The sequence below is a fragment of the Ascaphus truei genome, chromosome 11, assembly GCF_040206685.1.
Source record: "Ascaphus truei isolate aAscTru1 chromosome 11, aAscTru1.hap1, whole genome shotgun sequence".
Taxonomy (NCBI): domain Eukaryota; kingdom Metazoa; phylum Chordata; class Amphibia; order Anura; family Ascaphidae; genus Ascaphus; species Ascaphus truei.
Genome location: NC_134493.1, coordinates 58770230 through 58790233, shown reverse-complemented (window position 1 = coordinate 58790233; position 20004 = coordinate 58770230). Strand labels below are relative to the sequence as shown.

The following is a 20004-nucleotide window of genomic DNA, read 5'->3' as shown; positions in this document are numbered from 1 at the left end:
CTGGGTGCAGGGGCCTGGGGAGCAGTCTCTAGCCTCGCTATGTGCAGGGACCTGGGAAGGAGACTCTAGCCTCGCTAGGTGAAGGGGCCTGGGGAGCAGTCTCTAGACTCGCTAGGTGCAGGGACCTGGGAAGGAGACTCTAGCCTCGCTAGGTGAAGGGGCCTGGGGAGCAGTCTCTAGCCTCGCTAGGTGCAGGGACCTGGGGAGTAGTCTCTAGCCTCACTAGGTGCAGGGGCCTGGGGAGTAGTCTCTAGCCTCGCTGGGTGCAGGGGCCTGGGGAGCAGTCTCTAGCCTCGCTATGTGCAGGGACCTGGGAAGGAGACTCTAGCCTCGCTAGGTGAAGGGGCCTGGGGAGCAGTCTCTAGCCTCGCTAGGTGCAGGGACCTGGGAAGGAGACTCTAGCCTCGCTAGGTGAAGGGGCCTGCTTCAAGAAGGCTTGCCCTGTCCGCTTCTCGTCCAGGATATCAGAGGGCTGATCACACAGCAGAGCCTCTGACATATCTCCAGCTGGTCACTGTAAAGATCAAAAGCCTTCACAGAATGTCTATATATATATATATATATATATATATATATATATATATATATATATATATATATATATATATATATATATATATATTAATAAAAAATTGTATGGCTAAAATGTGCCCAGCCTCCTCCTTAGCGCTGCACACATTGCTCTGCTTTCTTTCTACTCTCCTATGTTCGCATTCCTATGCAGACAGCTCGGATCATCAAAATACCTCCATAGGAATGGATACACATTCACAGAATAAAACTTGCTTACAAAACGTGCTGGCTGGGCCAATACATTGTACAGGGACCAGCCTCCCTAGAAATGCATACCCACACCCCACAACACTGCTTGCTAGCTGGGGGGAAATACTGTGTTACCGGGATAAAGTGTTTTATACTTTCAGCTTCACCCAGACCCTATTTTCCTCCCCAATATCCACTGTTATGGTCACAGTCCCAAGTTCTCAGTTTTGCAGCTATTGCCATTACCCAGAATCCCTGGCACAAGTGGAAGCATTGCCTGAGAAGAGATAATGGAAAAAGACAGGTTTTTGGATGTGCTCACAACGGTTATTTTTATTTGATGAAAAGCAAAGTTTCAATTTGTGAAAATCTTATTTGGGGGAAAATAGCTGTTACAAAACTAATAATACTACTTATTTTAGTTATATGGTACATGCTTTCTTCCTGAAGCAGCTTCCCCGATTTTACCATAGAGACAGGAATAAGAGCATCAGATGATACATAGTAAACTTTCCATTTGGAAGAATGTGCAGTTTAGTAGGGGGAATTATGAAAGTGCTTGTTACATGTGTAGGGTCACTATCATTGGTATGGAGTACCTTGTATGAGCACAGGGGAATAAGGTAAGAATTTACAAGAAGAAATAAGGGGACATCAAAGATTTAGGGTGTAATGCTAAATTGTCCCAAGTGACTTAATTGGACATTTTCACCAGAAAACGACCAGAATGGACGCTTCGGACAACATAAAAAACTGATTGAATCATCTGTTCTCCGTAATTTTGCCTGTTTGGTGCCCACACCTCCGTTTACTTTTCTCTCAGGCCATGTTAATTAGGAAGGTCCTCCTGGCCGTTTGTTGCTTTTTTAAATCCACTGGACTCTGAAGAAGAAAATCCACACAGTCCAACAATTCCTTGAGGCATTTCAGGATGGCCGTGTGCTTCCCCCGGGTGGCGATGGTATTAGACAGGGTGTAGTTTTCCAGGGCAAATATCTGCTCAATACCCAACTGGGTGAACTTTTCCATCGCAGATTCCACATTTCCACTTAGCTTCTTGGTTAGAATGACTAAGGGCAGGATCCCTACAGACAGAGTGCAATACAATCAGTACTAGATTGGCTAAAGGGAAATCTGTATTTAATGTGTGGGGATGTTTCTCTTGTTCTGCCTCCTTATTTAATCAATCTGTTTATGTTGCTAGTGGTACTGTATATAGCATGCCTGATACATTCTCTATACATTGGGCTATATCTCGTATACTTCTCAAGGGTCATTAATGATCAAATCGTCACCCTCCATCCTCCTTCTCTGTAACACATCTCATCTCTGATGGCCCTTCCCATTCCCACGCCGGGGCTTATATAATGTAGGGACTGAGTAATCCAGACCAGTGACTGTTCATTTATACTTCTCTGTTACTATGGACAAGCAATAATTTAATTATTGGCACAATGGGTTGACATTTTATTATGGATAAAATTGTTGTTATAGTTGGAAGTTGCAGTTGTGTGTCGAGAAGATGGAAGCAGAAACCAGGAGTACGAGACTAATGACATTTTTCTCAGTGAAAGTTATACATTGTCAGAATTCACATCCATAACAGGTGTAAACGTGCTCGACATCATTTCCATCCAAGTTCATTTGGAAGGTCATATGAACGTACCTGTTAACGTCTGAGTGTTTTTTAGGAATTCTTTGATTGTCTCAGATTCTTGATCATTGAAATCTTGTTCGGCACTGCAAGAGAAAACAGCAGAAATCACTCCTCACATATCTAATGAGGGGGGTACAATGTAATGACATTAATTACATCGGGAGGAAGGCTGAGCTCATCCGAGAAGTAAGGACATCTGGTTACCTGTATATAAGGACAGGCACTATCAGATCGGGTACACTTGGATCTTCTAACTGTAGTATCTTTTCTTTTATAGTCTTTTTCCACACCACATACTGGTTCAGTGGCACGAAATTACCTGCAAACAGACAAGCTACCATCCATTATCTCAAAACCCAAAGAGAGAGCCCAAACGTGACTTAGTGTGTAAGACATTCTGGCCCATGTTACTAAACGGTGCTGAGCAATAAACCACATTATGGTTCATTCATGTATTTCTGAGTTTTATATATTTATTTCAACTCCACTATAACTAATTATCTATATAATCACTCCCCAGATCAATCTATAACATACAGGGTAACATAGAGGGGGGAAAATACATCCGTACCTTGGCATTAAATGCATTGAAAAACATACTGCTTTGCTTTAACACCCACTGTTTCATCTCTGGCATCTCACTTTATCTACCACTAAATTCAGCTTCCCACCTGTAGTTCAGTAATAATGATAGGATTGTTCTTTTGGGGCCCATCGTGCAAACGGCCAGAAATGTTACTGAAGGTCATGTATAAAAGAATTCATAATTTCCATTGAGGGGTTCATATATATCATTTAATGGACCTCAAGACTTCTATGCTAGTATCTTAACATCTCATTTGAGCTGAACGCCAGGGGAATTGTACATGACTGCCCAGTAATAATCTAGGGCTTGTGGGTAAAGAAACAAGGGGAGGAATTCTGATGGAATAGAAGTGTCGCTTTGGTTTAGAATTACCAACGCAGTATTTAGATTGAATAAAAGTATTTACCGATGTAGCAGACATTATTGCTCCCGTTAATGCAAAGCATTGTGTCACAAAATGTGCTTAATATTGTGTACCAACTGAGCTGCTTTAAATCTTGTGTCAAATGTGGCCCCAACATTGGTGCTGTGCTGGTGACTTTGTGTCTTCATTGGCAAGAAGGCCTGTAAGACATTTTTGGACGGTAAGTTTTATCCTCAGGTGTATCACCATTATGTCATAGGACAAGGGAAAATCAGAAATTGATCTGCTACAGTACAAACAAATACCCCCTTCCAGATGAGAACTCACAGAGCTGAGCATAAATTTCCCAGGTCTCCGAAGAGTCCATCCTCCCAAAGCCACGGTTGTCCACTATGGTGATTCTCTCAGTGAGTTTGTACCCTCTCCTGTCAATGGTTTTTCCTCCATAAGATTTCGCTTCCCCAGCTTCGTCCTTATAACCTTCGTTCCCCATGACGTACAGACAGGAATTTACGAAAGAGGACTTTCCATGTCCGGCAAACCCAAAAAGCTGTATGAGGATGCGGTGATAGGTTTGACTCTCCAGTTTGAAATTACGAATGTACTTTGTGAGTTGTGAGGAGTCGGAGGGATCAACGAGTTGGGGTCTTTTGAACGTCTTCCCTGAAGGCAGATAATAAAAGAGATGAACAAACCAAAATATAACCATATCCTAACCAGTTTCCATTACCGGCTCTATCTACTTATGGTTATTAATGTCCGCTTCTACGTATACAGTGGCGACAAAACCGCACTGTGCGGGCAGCCACCGGGCAGACACGGCTGTTTTTTTTTTCCACGGAGCATGCCGCGCGTCACTGGAGCGCCGGTCACGCGTGCTGCGTGCCAGGGTTCCGCCGGCATCCCCGCCCGTTGGATGGGGTAAGGGGGGTTTGCATCAGGGGAGCATCGGGAAGGGGGGGATGTATAAGGAGAGCATCGGGAGATCAGCGTTGTGCCAGGGGGTCGCGAGGCAAGGGGAAGGGGGAGGGGGCGATGCGGGCAAGATGCGGGGAAGATGCGGCTGGCGCACGGCCAAGTTCGGCGCCAGCCGGGAAAAGCCAGGAGTAAAAACGGGCATTTGTAAGAATAAAGCTGGTCGTATCTGTATACGAAAACAAACAATTAGTGCCATGCTTCCCAGAAAAGATATCTAATCTTTTACTACTTAATCCTGAGGCGGTTACTTTTCTGTAAAACACAATAAAAGAGTCTTCTCCGCAGACATGTCAACGGGCTCAGTCTCAACACAGGCTCAGTACCACAAGATTGGCGTAAAGCAGATGTGGTGCCTATACTTCAAAAGGGAGCTAGATCACAACCGGGAAATTACAGACCTGTAAGCCTGACTTCAATAGTAGGGAAACTACTTGAAGGTTTAATACGGGATAATATTCAGGAATACCTAATGGAAAACAAAATTATTAGTAATAGTCAGCATGGATTTATGAAAGATAGATCTTGCCAAACTAACCTTATTTGTTTCTTTGAGGAGGTAAGTAGGAATTTAGACCAGGGTAATGCAGTTGATGTGGTCTACTTAGATTTTGCAAAGGCTTTTGATACGGTTCCACACAAGAGGTTTGTGTACAAAATAAAGAAAATTGGACTCAGTAATTACAGTATATATGCACCTGGATTGAAAACTGGTTAAAGGACAGACAACAGAGGGTTGTCATAAATGGAACTTTTTCAGGTGCGGCTAAAGTCGTGAGTGGAGTACCTCAGGGATCGGTACTGGGACCCCTGGTTTTTAACTTGTTTATTAATGACCTTGAGGTTGGCATCGAGAGCAAAGTCTCCATCTTTGCTGATGATACTAAATTGTGTAAGGTAATAGAATCAGAGCAGAATGTAATTTCTCTTCAGAAGGACTTGGAGAGACTGGAAACGTGGGCAGGTAAATGGCAGATGGGGTTTAATACAGATAAATGTAAGGTTATGCATTTGGGATGCAAGAATAAAAAGGCGACTTACAAATTAAATGGAGATTTAGTGGGGGAATCCTTGATGGAGAAGGATTTAGGAGTGCTTGTAGACAGCAGGCTTAGCAATAGTGCCCAAAGTCATTGTCACGGTAGCTAGTGATAGGTAATAATATACACAAAATATCTGGGTTGAATTGAACATGACTTAGATATAATAAATATAGTTTATTCCTTAAAGAAGGAGAACACACAAGATGATACAAATAACAGACAAGAAATAGCACTTACTTAGGGGTTGGACAATGAAGCAATCAGGTACAGGATTGGCAATTCATTCAGCAATACAGGTTAAAATGAAGACATCACGAAAGACAATGGGTATAGGGCTGACACTGGTTTATATGGAGTTTCAGCCTCATACCCTAACATTGGGCGCCTAAAAGTCTACCAGACTTGTATCTGGTCAGGAAACCCTTGTGTCTGTAAGTGTGAATTATGGAACTTACAGACCACTCAGGCTCAGCGTTTCTCCGCCCTATTGTACACAATCAGGGTGGTCAAGTCTTTGATCAGGGGGGCTGTTGTAGACACAGGGTCGCCCTCCTGGACATTAACATAAAGCAGAGCCAGTGACTTTCCCGGGCCTTTATACCAGCCTTGCAAAACAGTATATTCTTTAATATCTACACATATTAAAATAATCCGTTCTGTGGGTCTGAGCGGGCTGAATTTGCCAGGTCCTCATGCCGGAGGACCTGTGCCATAGTGGCCAAATATCAGCCTTCCATGACCCCCAGGACCAGAGATACCAAAAATAAGTTAAAATCCCCTATTAACTTTAATGCAGGATTCTCCGCTATAAGCTAAAAGAAATCTCTGCGTTTCACTCTCCCATTGAAATCAATGGGCTCCGCCGCTATAGGCTTTCAATGGAGCAACATCGCCATTGAAGTCAATGGGAAAACCTTATTTTTCACATTTCCCATACTCCGGCTGGTTGATCGGAGAGGGCTGGAAATTGCCATGCAGTCATGCCGGAGCAGTGACTACATGCTACCAAAATCCCAGCCCTCTGGTACTCACCGAACCGGGGATATGGGTTTTACCTTTACACACTTTCGGACTTAGCCGTTTCAAAGCCACGCTGCTTTCCTCCATTAGAATCAATATGGCCGGCGCCTCCATAAGAAATGCATGGGCCGGCGCTGCCATAGGATTCAATGGGACCTCCGCTACCATTAGAGTCAATGGAGCAACCCTCGTGGTGAGCGCGACCCTTTACGGGGGTCCTTAATTCTCTAACCCAGTGGTGGTCGAGTATAGGGAATCCTAGGGTCTAGGGGCAAAAATATTTTTTTTCCTGGGTGCCCTAGAACCTAAGTTTCCCACGCCAATTGTATTTGAACTTGACCTAGTGTGATCAAAAGCTCTTTTTTGGATATTGTATCCGCTTCTGCGGTCTGCGGTTTGGATGGCTGCCATCCCATTCCTGGAGGTCGGCGTCGAGGAATCCCCATTGAAATGAATGGCTCCATTGACTTACAATGGGGAACCGCCGCTCCTCCTCTCGGGCGCCACCTGCGATCTTCTATGAAAATGGGCCTAAATCGCCGGAATCCGCATAGGATCGTATGGAGCTGCAACGGCGACCTATGGGGAGCTGCAAAATGGAGCCTGCAAAGGCGGAAAAATGGAACAAAGGGCTATAATCACTTCCTAACTATTAACCCCTCCCTCCCGCATAGATCCCAGTGTATGTGTTGGTGCAGACACTGGAATGGGAAAAATACATATTCACAGGTGGGTACACAGTTGGTGCTGAAGCAGGGGCATAACTACAGTACTGGACATCATTCCAGTTAACCCCTCACCTCCCAGGTGAGAGCAGGGGATGGCCAAATGGGGTGTAACCCCTTTAATACCGGGTCAAACCCCCTCTACCATGACAGTCATGCAGTAGCTGCAAAGGCAAACAAGATCTTATCTTGCATCAAACGGGCAATGGATGGAAGGGAAGTAAACATAATTATGCCCCTTTAAAAAGTATTAGTAAGACCACACCTTGAATATGGAGTACAATTTTGGGCACCAATCCTAAGAAATGACATTATGGAAATAGAGAGAGTGCAGAGAAGGAGAGTGTAGAGAAGAGCCACCAAATTAATAAAAGGGGAAGGACAATCTAACTTATGAGGAGAGGCTAGCTAAATTAGATTTATTTACATTAGAAAAGAGGCGTCTAAGAGGGGATATGATAATTATATACAAATATATTCGGGGACAGTACCAGGAGCTTTCAAAAGAACTGTTAATCCCGTGGGCAGTACAAAGGACTCGGGGCCATCCCTTAAGGTTGGAGGAAAGGAGATTTCACCAGCAACAAAGGAAAGGGTTCTTTACAGTAAGGGCAGTTACAGTGTGGGATTCATTACCCATGGAGACTGTGATGGAAGATACAGTAGATTGATTCAAAAAAAGGTATGACATCTTTTTAGATGGGAAAGGTATACAGGGATATACCAAATAAGTATACATGGGAAGGATGTTGATCCAGGAATTAATCCGATTGCCAATTCTTGGAGTCAGGAAGGAATTAATTTTCCCCTTATGAGATATCATTGGATGATATGTCACTGGGGTTTTTTGTCTGCCGTCATCTGGATCAATAAGTAAGTATAGATATAGGATAAAGTATCTGTTGTCTAAATTTAGCATAGGTTGAACTTGATGGACGTATGTCTTTTTTCAACCTCATCTACTATGTAACTATGTAACGGAAATATTTTACCCGCCTGAGGATCCACCCACCATCATCAAAAACAGGTCCATGCGGCGAGAAGATGCAGAAAGTGTCATCACCAGCTCAACCCACCAGTGTGATGACACGGTGTCTCTTTATCCCCTGAACCCCCAGGTGAAAACCTATCCAGGCACCATCTTTTTATCGGGTGACTGTGAGAAGGGTGTCAGAATGGGGTGTCACACTGGGGGAACATTGGCCGACAGCTCTGGCACAGGTTTTTGCAGTAACCTCACCTGGTAGGGCTTTCTCGTGGCCAGGAAGAGCCTGTTCAGAGCCTGCTGGATCCTTCTCAGGGCCTGCTGGAGCCTTCTCAGGGCCTTCTAGAGCCTTCTCGGTCTGAAGAATTATTGTTTCCACGGATTCTAGTGACTTCAAAAACTCTTGGAGAACTTCCTCAGCCTTTAAGAATATTCATGAGAAAAGGAAACGAGAAATTATTTAACAATAAATAATACATATTGAACGTGTAAATGTATCTTTAAGCAGGAATTCCCTACATTGATTTGTCATTTTTTTTGGTAGAGGGCTGAACTTAGTGGTCTTCTATCTAGTGGATTTTCATCTGGAGAATAACCAGTTAAATAAAAATGGTATTATTAAAGAATAGGACATAGCCCTCTTTCAAGATGGCCGCTGAGCAGCTTCCTACCAAACAGGAAGAGTGACTTCATAGGCCCCAGTAACTGAGTGACACACTTCCTGTCAGTTATCATTCTAACATCAGGATAAGGCTACAGTACATCTGCTGAGTATCTCTTGGAAAGATGGTTGGACATATCTGTGGAAGCTAAATCAATGAATGGTATGAGCAGGGTGAATATCCAACTTTAATTATCCTGTTGGGAGAAGGGAGTGAGTGATAGACACTGTAGTTATTTTCCCTATGCATGCTTTGTTCTGTACTCTTCCCCCAATGCTTCAATGATGGCCACGGTCAGCGGCACGATACTGATCTGACCCAGTACTCGGAGTACTGATGTGCTATCTACTGGAGCATGTTCCTACCTTTGCTGCTTTCCTTGCTTCCTGATTGTATGTCTCCACTATTTTCTTCTTGTCCATGACAAAACCGTTATGTCCCCCAGGGACGTAATACTTCTGCTCTCCGATAGCTGTAAGCAGTGGCTCGAACAGGCGTTGGATTAGACCTTTGCATTTATGTCTGGAGGAATCTTCACAAGTCTTCCAGATCTCATCTTTTTTTTTCATTAAGTTGCTCTAACAAAAGATAACAAGAGGCAGAGACATGTCCTGAGACATAATGGGTCCTTCGCTATGGAGGATTCAAAACTGCACAATATAGAATGGGAGCAGAAACATGTATAGTTTGTAGTTGAATTAGCAATGGATTCTCTCCATTATACTGTAGTTGACAGAAGTAATAATTTTCTTTGCACAGTATACGTACAGTAATAGGCACATCCTAGTACAGTATCTTGCCTCTGGACCTTGATGTATGACCTGACACATGCTGATATGATGAAGATACATGTCATTGCTTTCTCAGTACCTGTATCATCCTGATAAAAATAAGTTACCCCAAGAAAAATTGGGAGGGTGAAATAAGCGAGGTGGCTATAAAAATTAAAAGAACGAGGTTACAATAAATGTAAGAACGAATGAGAGAGTTAGAGAAAGTAAAAATAAACAGGAAGAGTGAAGAGAAAGAAGAGGCCAAGTATTTAAAAAAAGACAGTAAATAAAGACCAGTGAAATCTCTGGTTTGAGATGCCGTGTCGCTGAAACGTTGGGGCGATCAGCAGGCTCAGTGCTATGGGACAGGATACAGATGGAAGTAATTATACATAATGTACAAGAAATCGTTTGTTCAGTTCTTTGCACTCCTAGTGCACTGAAGATATTTACAATGACTTGCTTCATGGCTACAAAGTGGGGAAGAACAGGGACCTACTGTACCTTGAGTAGATCTTCAGATTTTTCTTGGTTCTTCCCATACGTGAAACACTTTTCTTTGAAGTGCTTGAGTGCCTCCTCCAAGCAGATCGCATGCAGCGCCTGGAAATCTTGCTGGGAATCCATAGGCTTGGAACTCATCTGCTTCTCATACAGATCACTGGCTGAGTTTATGGCCAATTTATTATCTTCCAATGCTAGGTCCTGCAGTGAACGTTCCAAATAGGAGATACTTCCACCACTTGCTACTTTAACGTAGCTCTCTACCAGGCGTCCGAGATCTGAAACCAAGTGTGAAAAAGGTACTGAATAAGGGGGTTATTCATCATCCTCTATGGAGAGTCAATACACCCAGGTCAATGGCATTTACCGTCTAGTCAGGTGCGTTAACTGGTAGCGGAGGTTAGTGAGGTTAGCTCATGATGTGGCCTTAGATTAGGTCACTCGCCCTTCTTGTCGGTCCCTGCCCTGCCACTGTGTGGATTCAGGAAGTGTTACTTAAATTTACATCTGATTTTCAAAATGTCAGCCGATACATATGTATGAAGTCTTCCTGTCCCTGGCGCCACGAACGGACAAGCAAAAGTCTGCAGCACCGGGGACAGTGCCTGCTGTGGTCGTGCTGAGCGGGTTCCATGCTTCACAATGGGACACCACCGCCATGTTAATCCTTCGGTGCCACGACCGCTGGTGGCAGTAGCACCGAAGACAGTAAGGATTAGTACTGCGTGTCATTGAATGACTATGAATTAAGCGGTTCAGAATGTGATAAATAAGCGGTTAGTACAGACAGGTCGCGCTAAGTCAGTTTGTGTGAAAGTCCCTCTCGTTCGGTTCCATCCTGGTTTCCACATCACACTCCTGTACGTCACACCCACTTTACTGAAAGGTCTGTTTTGGCCAACTCCAGTCCTCAGGGCCACCAACAGGTTGGGTTTTAAGATTATCCCTGCTTCAGAATGACTGAGCCACTGACTGAGCCACCTGTGCTGAAGCAGGGATATCCCTAATACCTGGCGTGTTGGTGGCCCTTGAGGACTGGCGTGTGCCGCCCCTGGTCTATATACTCACTGCATCCAGTGAGCACTTGTCCTTTCAGTGTTTTAGCCCCAGCGTTCTCCAGGATGAACTGACAGAACGTCTTGGTCTTGTCGACAAACCCTGGGTCAAGCTCCTTCTCGGGCACATGCTCCAGCGTCCTCCCCGTGACACCTTGGTCAGAGGAGGGGTTCTTAAACAGGAAACATTTCCGGGCAGGGAAACTGGTCCGGATGCCCTGCTTCAGAGCGTTGTGGTGTTCTGCCTTCAAGCTCGTCACTGCTGCAGGGTAGGGAAAGAGACGCAGAGCTGGGTGCGTGTCTTATTACTTACGCTCTATACAAATCCAAGTCTTGCTCATCACTCCCCTCTCTTCCTATGCCGACATGTTCCTAATAATAATAAATCTTTATTCATTTCAGTGGAAATAACCAATAGCAAATACACCAGGAAAGGAAACATCGCTAAGTATAGTGATGCGGTGTTACAATAGCCATGGGGTGGCCAACTCCGGGCCTCACGTGCCACCAACAGGTCAGGTTTTAAGGATATCCCGGCTTCAGCGCAAGTGGCTCAATCAGTGGCACAGTCAATGACTGGCTAACTCCAGTCCTCAGGGGCCACCAGCAGGTCATGTTGTTGGGATATCCCTGCTTCAGCACAGGTGGCTCAATCAGTGGCTCAGTCTTCAACTTTGCCACTGATTGAACCAGCTGTGCTGAAGCAGGGATATCCCTATAACCTGCCCTGTCGGTGGACCTTGAGGAGTGGAGTTGGCCACTGCTGCAATCGCCTCCTAATTAACAAGCCTTTTCCTTATTCAGTAATTTCATTATAATTGTTGCTACGCTGCAGCACGATGGGAATATCTGCTAACACACAGCGTTTTTTACTACTGATAAAATGACGGCTATCTCCTCTTACACAAGTAACACGACCGAGAGATGTTGTTTAATTCCCCTGTAATATTTTCCAGAACATGATGCTGATTACACATGTATGTTAACGTGTGTGAGCTGCAGATATGTATAGGCCCCATTACAGGCCATGGCTGGTACATACGTGTTTTGTCCCTCAGGGAGTTCTCCAAGTACTCATCTTCTGTGATGGGTTTACCCATCAGCTCCTGCTTCAGACTGAAGTCACGTACAACCCAAACAAGAAGGGGCATTACCCCACTGCACTCCTCGTCTGCCACAGCGGTCTCTTCCCCGCCGTGGGTGGAAGATCTCATCATGATGCACTCGCTTAGCTCAGTCACAGTGCTGGGGCGTGGTATGAGGAAGGAAAGGGGTCTGAATGTCTTCACGTGGCGCCTTTGCCCATTCGCCCATCACATTCTGTCTCTAACAACAATCTCCCTTAGGCCTCGGCCATGGTTATTGCTGGCAGGCGGAGGCGCGCTGAGGCTCAGGGAAAGCGGGTGCTTTCTCTGGCCTTATGCAGCGCGCCGTCCGTGGGCGTATCGGCGGGCGGGCCACGGATGTCACAGAGCTGGTTCGCCCTCATTGGGCGAACCGCTCACGTGACCGGCCCTGCTCTCCGGCAAGCGGGAAAATGTAAAATTTTCCAAAGACCTACGCTTCCACGCGCTTGCGGAAGCGTAGGCGAGCCCCTACTAAAGCTGCTCTCATTGCGGCTGTAGGGGCTCAGTGCCGAGTGGAAGCGTGCCTCAGCGCGCCTCCGCCCGCAAGCACTATCCATGGACGCGGCCTTACTCTTATAATACACGTACATACAGCATATTGTTGAGAAAATGCAGGGAGCACAGGGACCATGGCATATGCAAAATATTAAACACAAATACATGGTGCAATACTGTGTGATAAAATGATGAATGAAACTCTTAATGAGTGCACACTCACACTTTAACAATGGTTAGTAGGCAGTGTACCCTTCCAGGGTAATCTCTGAGTGGTGGTAAAAGACTTCACGATGATGTCATCGGTCCTAGTAGTATGTCAGCTCCCAGGTAACATGCAAATGTACACACAAGAAGGGGCAGGCTAAGTGTAGGGAGCATAACAGTTTAGTGAGTACATTAAAACATTAAAATGGCCACTCACATTTGACCCCCAAACACAATTCGTTGTACAAAGTCCGCCCTTGTGGTTACCGGTGGTCTGAAGCTTCTCGAGTGGACGCTGCTCACTTCAGCAGCTGGTGCGCATGCCGCTGCCAGTGGGTGCTCCTTCGTTTGGTGGTGTCGGCGCTTCGAGACGTCACAGGATGTGACGTCACTAACCGGGTCCGTCTGGGCTGGGGGTGTACAGCAACTCTACCCGTTTCGCAAAGGGTTTTGCTTCGTCAGACACAACGAATTGTGTATGGGGGTCAAATGTGAGTGGCCATTTTAATGTTTTAATGTACTCACTAAACTGTTATGCTCCCTACACTTAGTCTGCCCCTTCTTGTGTGTACATTTGCATGTTACCTGGGAGCTGACATACTACTAGGACCGATGACATCATCGTGAAGTCTTTTACCAGCACTCAGAGATTACCCTGGAAGGGTACACTGCCTACTAACCATTGTTAAAGTGTGAGTGTGCACTCATTAAGCGTTTCATTCATTCATTCATCATTTTATCACACAGTATTGCACCATGTATTTGTGTTTAATATTTTGCATATTCCATGGTCCCTGAGCTCCCTGCATTTTCTCAACAAACTACATCTACAAGAATTCACTAGGAGGGTTCATCGCAGGTTGGAGCTGATCAGGCACCAAGTACCAGTATCACTGATTTATATATTTTTTTGTATTATCACATTTTTTGTATTATTATCACTGTATTTCACAAGAGCGCCGGGTGATTTTTTGTTGTTACATACAGTATATACCATTTATATCTCACTGTCTCCGTTACGTCTGTCGCCATTTTTTAAAATAATGATAATTAATAATTATGTCGTTATTTGTATAATAAATGATTATTATTAATTTTACAATTTCTATCTCACTCTCTCCATTATGTCTGTCGTAATTTTTTGAAATACGGACATACAAGCTGACCCTTCCGGCTGTGTCGTGCTCCTTGGCAGGACGAGGAACGTATTCTCTTGCAGTAGGATACAGTGTCTCGGCAGACAAAAATACTGTACCATTATCTATGGTGAGGCCACTGTCTGTATGTATTTTCATTTCTTTCCTGAGTATGCTCATCATTTTGGATGCCTGCCTGTAGCAGGGGGAACACATTTGGTGAACCTAGTGTCACTGTGCCAATGTGCAACTATTCACCCCCCATACTACTGGACAGAGCAGACTCAATCGGAAAAGCGTCCCATGGGAAGAATAAACAAGATGGGGAGGACAAGCATAGCTTCTAAACTTCAATGCTTTGAATGCCTGTTACAATGTCATTATATTTGTCCATGTCACATAATACCAAAGGATACTGCATCTTTGTCAGGGCGTCGTTGTCTATGGTGCCCCTGCTGTTATAGACCATGGCACTACTCAACAGCATGGACAGGGAGAGGATAGCATTGTCATTCTGTGTTTCACCCTAAAAAGACATGCGGGGGACAGTGTCACTCGAGAGATACACTGTACCTAAAAAGCTACATTCTGCAACCTCCTCCCAACTTGCCTTTTTCACGTCTCCCAGACCCTCCGTGTCCAGTAAAATCAAGGTGTGCTCTCGTTTCTTGGGATGGGGAACACACCACATCCAGATGCCCTTAGTCTTGGCCTCGACTGTGTGTCCCAACGGAAACCCACCTAGAAGAGATGGTTTATGGTGACTATCAACGCCGCCCTTTCTGTCGCTTTACTTTTGCCTTTTGATTTTAACGCAGCACTATTGAAATTGAGAAGTGAAATAATAGATATTTCCCAAATTTACAATGTTTCAATTTAGATCGGAAAGTTGAATACATCTGTATTTATGAACAGCCTGTGGGCTGCTGGCCCCGGCTGTATAATATACAGTATATGGTCATATTTACCAAGGGGCGGCACTTAATAAGTTGCAGCCCATTCATTAGATGGTGTCTTATGTAGTACCAACCACTAAGAAGATATCCCTGAATCTCACCCTTCCATGCTCCTGCAAGTTTGTTCATCAGGTAGGATTTTCCTGAGCGATATGGTCCTACAATGGATACCACCACCACCGGCTGCGAGATCTTCTCTAGGACCTCCTTGGCTTGTGGGTTCACAGACATCCTTTTATTGAGGTTGTTCTCAATCAAGCAAATGGGGGAGACCATCTTTGGGACTGGAGCCATGGTTACCTGTATAGGTGATGTCACGAGATGAGAAACATTTCAAGTGAGAAAATCTCCAAGAGCCTACATGTGTATGCCACAGTGGGTATACAGTAATTCCACGCCTGGAGACGCATTAAAACCAGTAATACTCTCTGTGAGATAATGTAACATCCAGTCTACCTCTCCACATTCTTTCTGGTTGGGAAGGTCACTCCTCCCAGTCAATACTCTGTGATAGTGGCCAATGGGAGATGTTAAACTCATGACTAATGAGTCGTACTGACAAATCAGACGACACGATTGCCATCCCTCTATGCACAATTTCCAATATCACCCCTGATGCACTTAGCACCATTGTACAATGAAGCGAGTGTAGTTTTAAAGTAAGGAAGAAATAAAGATGGCGGAGCACAGCGGAGAAAAGTAAGGGCTGCAGGCAAACGATATGAAATGGTATTTAATGAGCAAAAAGTGAGTACATGAAGGTAAAACCTTTGAAGTGTTTTTACGCTTTCATAAAGCGCCAATGACGGCATGAAAAAACACGCCAGAGCTTTTACCTTCATGTACTCGCTTTTTGCTAAATAAATACCATTTCATATCATTTGCCTTCTGCCCTTATTTTTCACAGCTGTGCTCCGCCATCTTTTTTTCACCCTCGTCTCTTGGTCAGACAGAAGCATGCAAGGAGCCTTCCGGAACTTCTTGGGATCTGATTCTGTGAGGACTCACGCACTTCTAGTAATGTAATTTGCTTGATATTCCCCATACGCCAGACCTGTGGTGCGCAAACTGGGGGAGGGGGAAGGGGCGCAAGAGATTTTTTTTTTTTTTGGGGGGGGGGGGCGGCAGTTACAGAGGACCTGCGCTCTTCCCCAAGGCATTTAAATTAAATGCCGGGGACCGAGCGAGGCCTCTCTAAGGCCTCGGACATAGTGCACTGAGCGTCGCTGAGCAGTGCTCTCGCTTGCTGACGCTCGCGCTACCAGGAGCTTTTTGCTGTCCTGACAGAGGAGGCAGCAAGCGCGCTTGGGAGGCGGGTATCACTGTGTGTGTGTGTGTGTGTGTCACTTGGTAGCTGTCAGTGTGTGTGTATGTGTGTCACTTTGAAGTGTTCTGTGTGTTTGTGTGTCACTGGGGAACGTGTGTGTGTGTATATTATATAATATTTTAAAAATTAAAAAAAAAAAAAGACATGTGGTGAGAATAAATTATTTATTAACATTGTGCAACTTTGATAAATATATTCACACACACACGCACGCACGCACGCAAACACACACATACACATACACATAATATTATATATATATATATATATATATATATATATATATATATATATATATATATATACACACACACAATGCACACACACACACACACACACACACACACATTATATATACATATATATATATATATATATACATATATATATATATATATATATATATATGCATGTGCAACCCCACCTTTCCCCATTATCACCCAGCATACAGCACTTCCACTGCAGCAAGGGATTCTGGGAAATGACATGCAAATGAGCACACAGTGTCACTTTTTGCCTCAATAACCATTTTTAACATGGTTCCCTATAGGCTTAAGCTTGCTGCATGGTCACAGCTTTGAGCACTGCCAGGGTTAAGGTGCATACCCAGAAAACCACCCACAGACAGCTGTTTCGACCTTGATGGGTCTCATCAGTGTGGGGTTGATTTTACTGGGAATGCAAGAGAGGCTTATGGGATAGGCTAAACCATAATACTGAGTTAAGTTATGGTGAGTAAAAAAAGTGACAAAAACCCTCCACAGGAAAGCAAATATGCAAATATAGCTGTATGCTCATCTGCATGTCTTAGGCAGGTCTGCAACCCCACCTTTCCCCATTATCACCCAGCATACAGCACTTCCACTGCAGCAAGGGATTCTGGGAAATGACATGCAAATGAGCACACAGTGTCACTTTTTGCCTCAATAACCATTTTTAACATGGTTTCCTATAGGCTTTTTTTACTCACCATAACTTAACTCAGTATTATGGTTTTATATATATATATATATATACACACACACACACACAAATACACATTATATATTCACACACATATATAAACACACACGCAATGCACACGCACATGCACACATAGACACACATTATATATACACACACATACACACACACACACACAAATACACATTATATATACACACATATATACACACACACATGGACACATACACACACATGCATACATACACACACAATGCACACACACATATGCACACACAGACACACACACACACATGCACACAATGCAAACACACACGCACACAATGCAAACACACACGCACACGCGCACACGCGCACACGCACACGCTCATGCACACGCACACACACACACACACACAATGCACACACACACAATGCACACACACACAATGCACACAATGCACACACACACACACACACAAGGCACACAATGCACACAATGCACACACACACACACACACACATATGCACACACAGACACACACACACACAACACACACACAGGAGACAGGGACCGGAGCAGAAGGGGGGCAGGGACCGGAGCAGAAGGGGGCAGGGACCGGAGCAGAAGGGAGACAGCGATCGGGGCATCACCTTCTCACACACACACACACACACACACACAACACCTTCTGTCTGGTAATGGCGGCTCTGTAGGGAACCGGCTGCAGCCCCATTGGATGGGAGCGGTCACGTGACCGCTCCTCCGCTTCCCCGAGCAGCAAATTTCAATTTGGCGCTCGGGGAAGAGTTTCTTCTCCTCAGCGCGCATCAGCGCGCATGAGCAGGGAGAAACTATAGCCGCGCTGATAGCAGATGCAGGGGCGTTCTGCATCTGTTCAGCGCGGCTCAGCACGCCTCAGCACGCCTGAGTGCTCTATGGCCCGGGCCTAACTCACTTACGTTGATTCAGCCGGCTTTGGGTGACGCGTCGCCATGGCAACGTGGCATCAAAGGAACCTGTGGGGTCCTGTGATGTGACATGACCCCCGCACCGTCATTTGATGCTAAACCAAAGGTAAGATGGGGGATCGAGCACTGGGGAGAGCAGGCATGGGGGCGGAGCACCAAATGTTTGCGCACCCCTGAACTAGCACACTGTCCCCGTGTGTCATTATTATTCTTCATTGCAGGGCGTGTGGTCCGATCGGTTGTGAGGGATAGCTGGGCTGCTACCTAGGTGAGGCTGCGATTCTTTCATTCCGCCCCCAACGTCAAGATACATAACAGTACTGGTTCAAGAGTCTGCGTGCTCGTTTTTCAAAATATATGAGAATGCTTAATATGCTTAATCCCCTATAATATGGTTCCGTTCTATTGAGGGTTATGAACAGTCCTATACCACTACGGGAGAATACCCTCTTAGTATATGGGTGTTTTATTACCAGGGATGTGTTTCTCCACAAACTTTACTTTGGAATACACAACTGCTTGAGAAGGCATTATATCCCCCCGCTGTGACACATCATCCCACCTCAGTCTCTCGCTCTTCCTGGGTCTGCAACTCATGCGCGTATCACACGACCTGGACAAAGGGGTCACCCTGAACCAGATATTGCAGGTCGGGGCTTTAATGTTGAACCCTCTTTCTGTTTGAGCGACGAGCGATACATTCAATGATAAAGCGTTACAGGACAATCCAGCAACTCAATAAGCGCGGTGCACTAAATCCCACCCGGTGGGTCCATGGCTGCTATGGGGATGCTGGACCAGTGATGGACCACACACACCACACTGCAAACTCAACAAGGACCCTGGAGACCTTCTTATATAGAATGACAGCTCTCCCTCCATGGGATGGGGAGGCTTTATATTCATTCAGCTCCTGCTTGAGTGGGAACTAAATATCCTATTGTCACAAACCCATTGCAGAGCCCTCCGGCAGTGAAAGGGTGGAGACAGTCAGAAGCGCACAGGTGGACAACGTGTGTGTCTGTACCTCTCTCACTCTTTGTATCGTTGTGTGTCGCTCTCGTTTTTCCTCTTTGTACTTACAGGAGAGTTTTTCTTCTCCCCCTCTCTCTCTGTGTCTCTACCCTTCCTGTTTGCGGTCTCTCTCCTCTGTCTCCTTTCCTCCCTCTGTCCCTTTATCTCTCTTACCTGAGGATTTTAGCTCCCTCTCGTCCTGTTTCCTTCTCTCCCTCTCGCCCCTGCCTCTCCGTCTCGCTGCTGATCTCTGTCCCAGGTTTTACCTTTGGCCGGCAGTGTGAGTAATAATGAAAGTGAAAGAGAATACAACATGTGGTTTCCTTGAAAAGGCAGAGCAGAGATAAGCATTTCTTATAAACCTACACCCAAAGATACAGAGGTGGATCAGGGATTGTCACGTCTTGTAAACCTCACATACTGTACGTATCCTGCTTTTAAAATGTGATTTATTAAAAAAAAAAAAAAAAAAAGATATATCTGTAGCCAGGTTCCCCTTGGCACTCCCATGGTTCCTACCTTCCGTGGGGGGAGTTGCGGGTGTCGGGCGGCTGGTGAGGTGAGCCGGTCCTTTGCGGCGCACCCGGCTAGCGGGGGCCGCCATTGTGGATATGCGCATGCATGCGCAATGGTTGCACATGCGCAGATAGCGATCGGGAGCTGCGGAGGCCATTACAGAGTCGCGCATGCGCAGTTACGATCGCGCACGCGGCCCCA

General features: G+C 45.3%; 1 protein-coding gene across 3 annotated transcripts; it reads right to left on the bottom strand.

Moving 5' to 3' along the window:
* Positions 1 to 1058: 1058 nt before the first annotated feature.
* On the bottom strand, positions 1059 to 19591 carry LOC142463620 (guanylate-binding protein 3-like). 3 transcript variants are annotated; one of them, XM_075566583.1, is made up of 13 exons: positions 19462 to 19591; positions 15134 to 15332; positions 14687 to 14820; positions 14493 to 14602; positions 12154 to 12356; positions 11125 to 11373; positions 10057 to 10334; positions 9145 to 9357; positions 8373 to 8538; positions 3697 to 4032; positions 2624 to 2738; positions 2429 to 2502; positions 1059 to 1847 (listed from the first exon to the last, which is right to left on the bottom strand). In XM_075566583.1, exons 2-13 carry the CDS (start codon positions 15324 to 15326, stop codon positions 1582 to 1584), a joined length of 2337 nt encoding a protein of 778 aa, XP_075422698.1. In that variant the 5' UTR covers positions 15327 to 15332; positions 19462 to 19591; the 3' UTR covers positions 1059 to 1581. The 3 variants fall into 3 exon arrangements, 2 of the variants coding, with proteins under 2 accessions (XP_075422698.1, XP_075422699.1); XM_075566584.1 differs by having other exon boundaries at positions 1060 to 1847; positions 14687 to 14817; XR_012787467.1 differs by lacking the exons at positions 1059 to 1847; positions 2429 to 2502 and adding an exon at positions 3412 to 3569.
* Between the last annotated feature and the right edge of the window lie 413 nt (positions 19592 to 20004).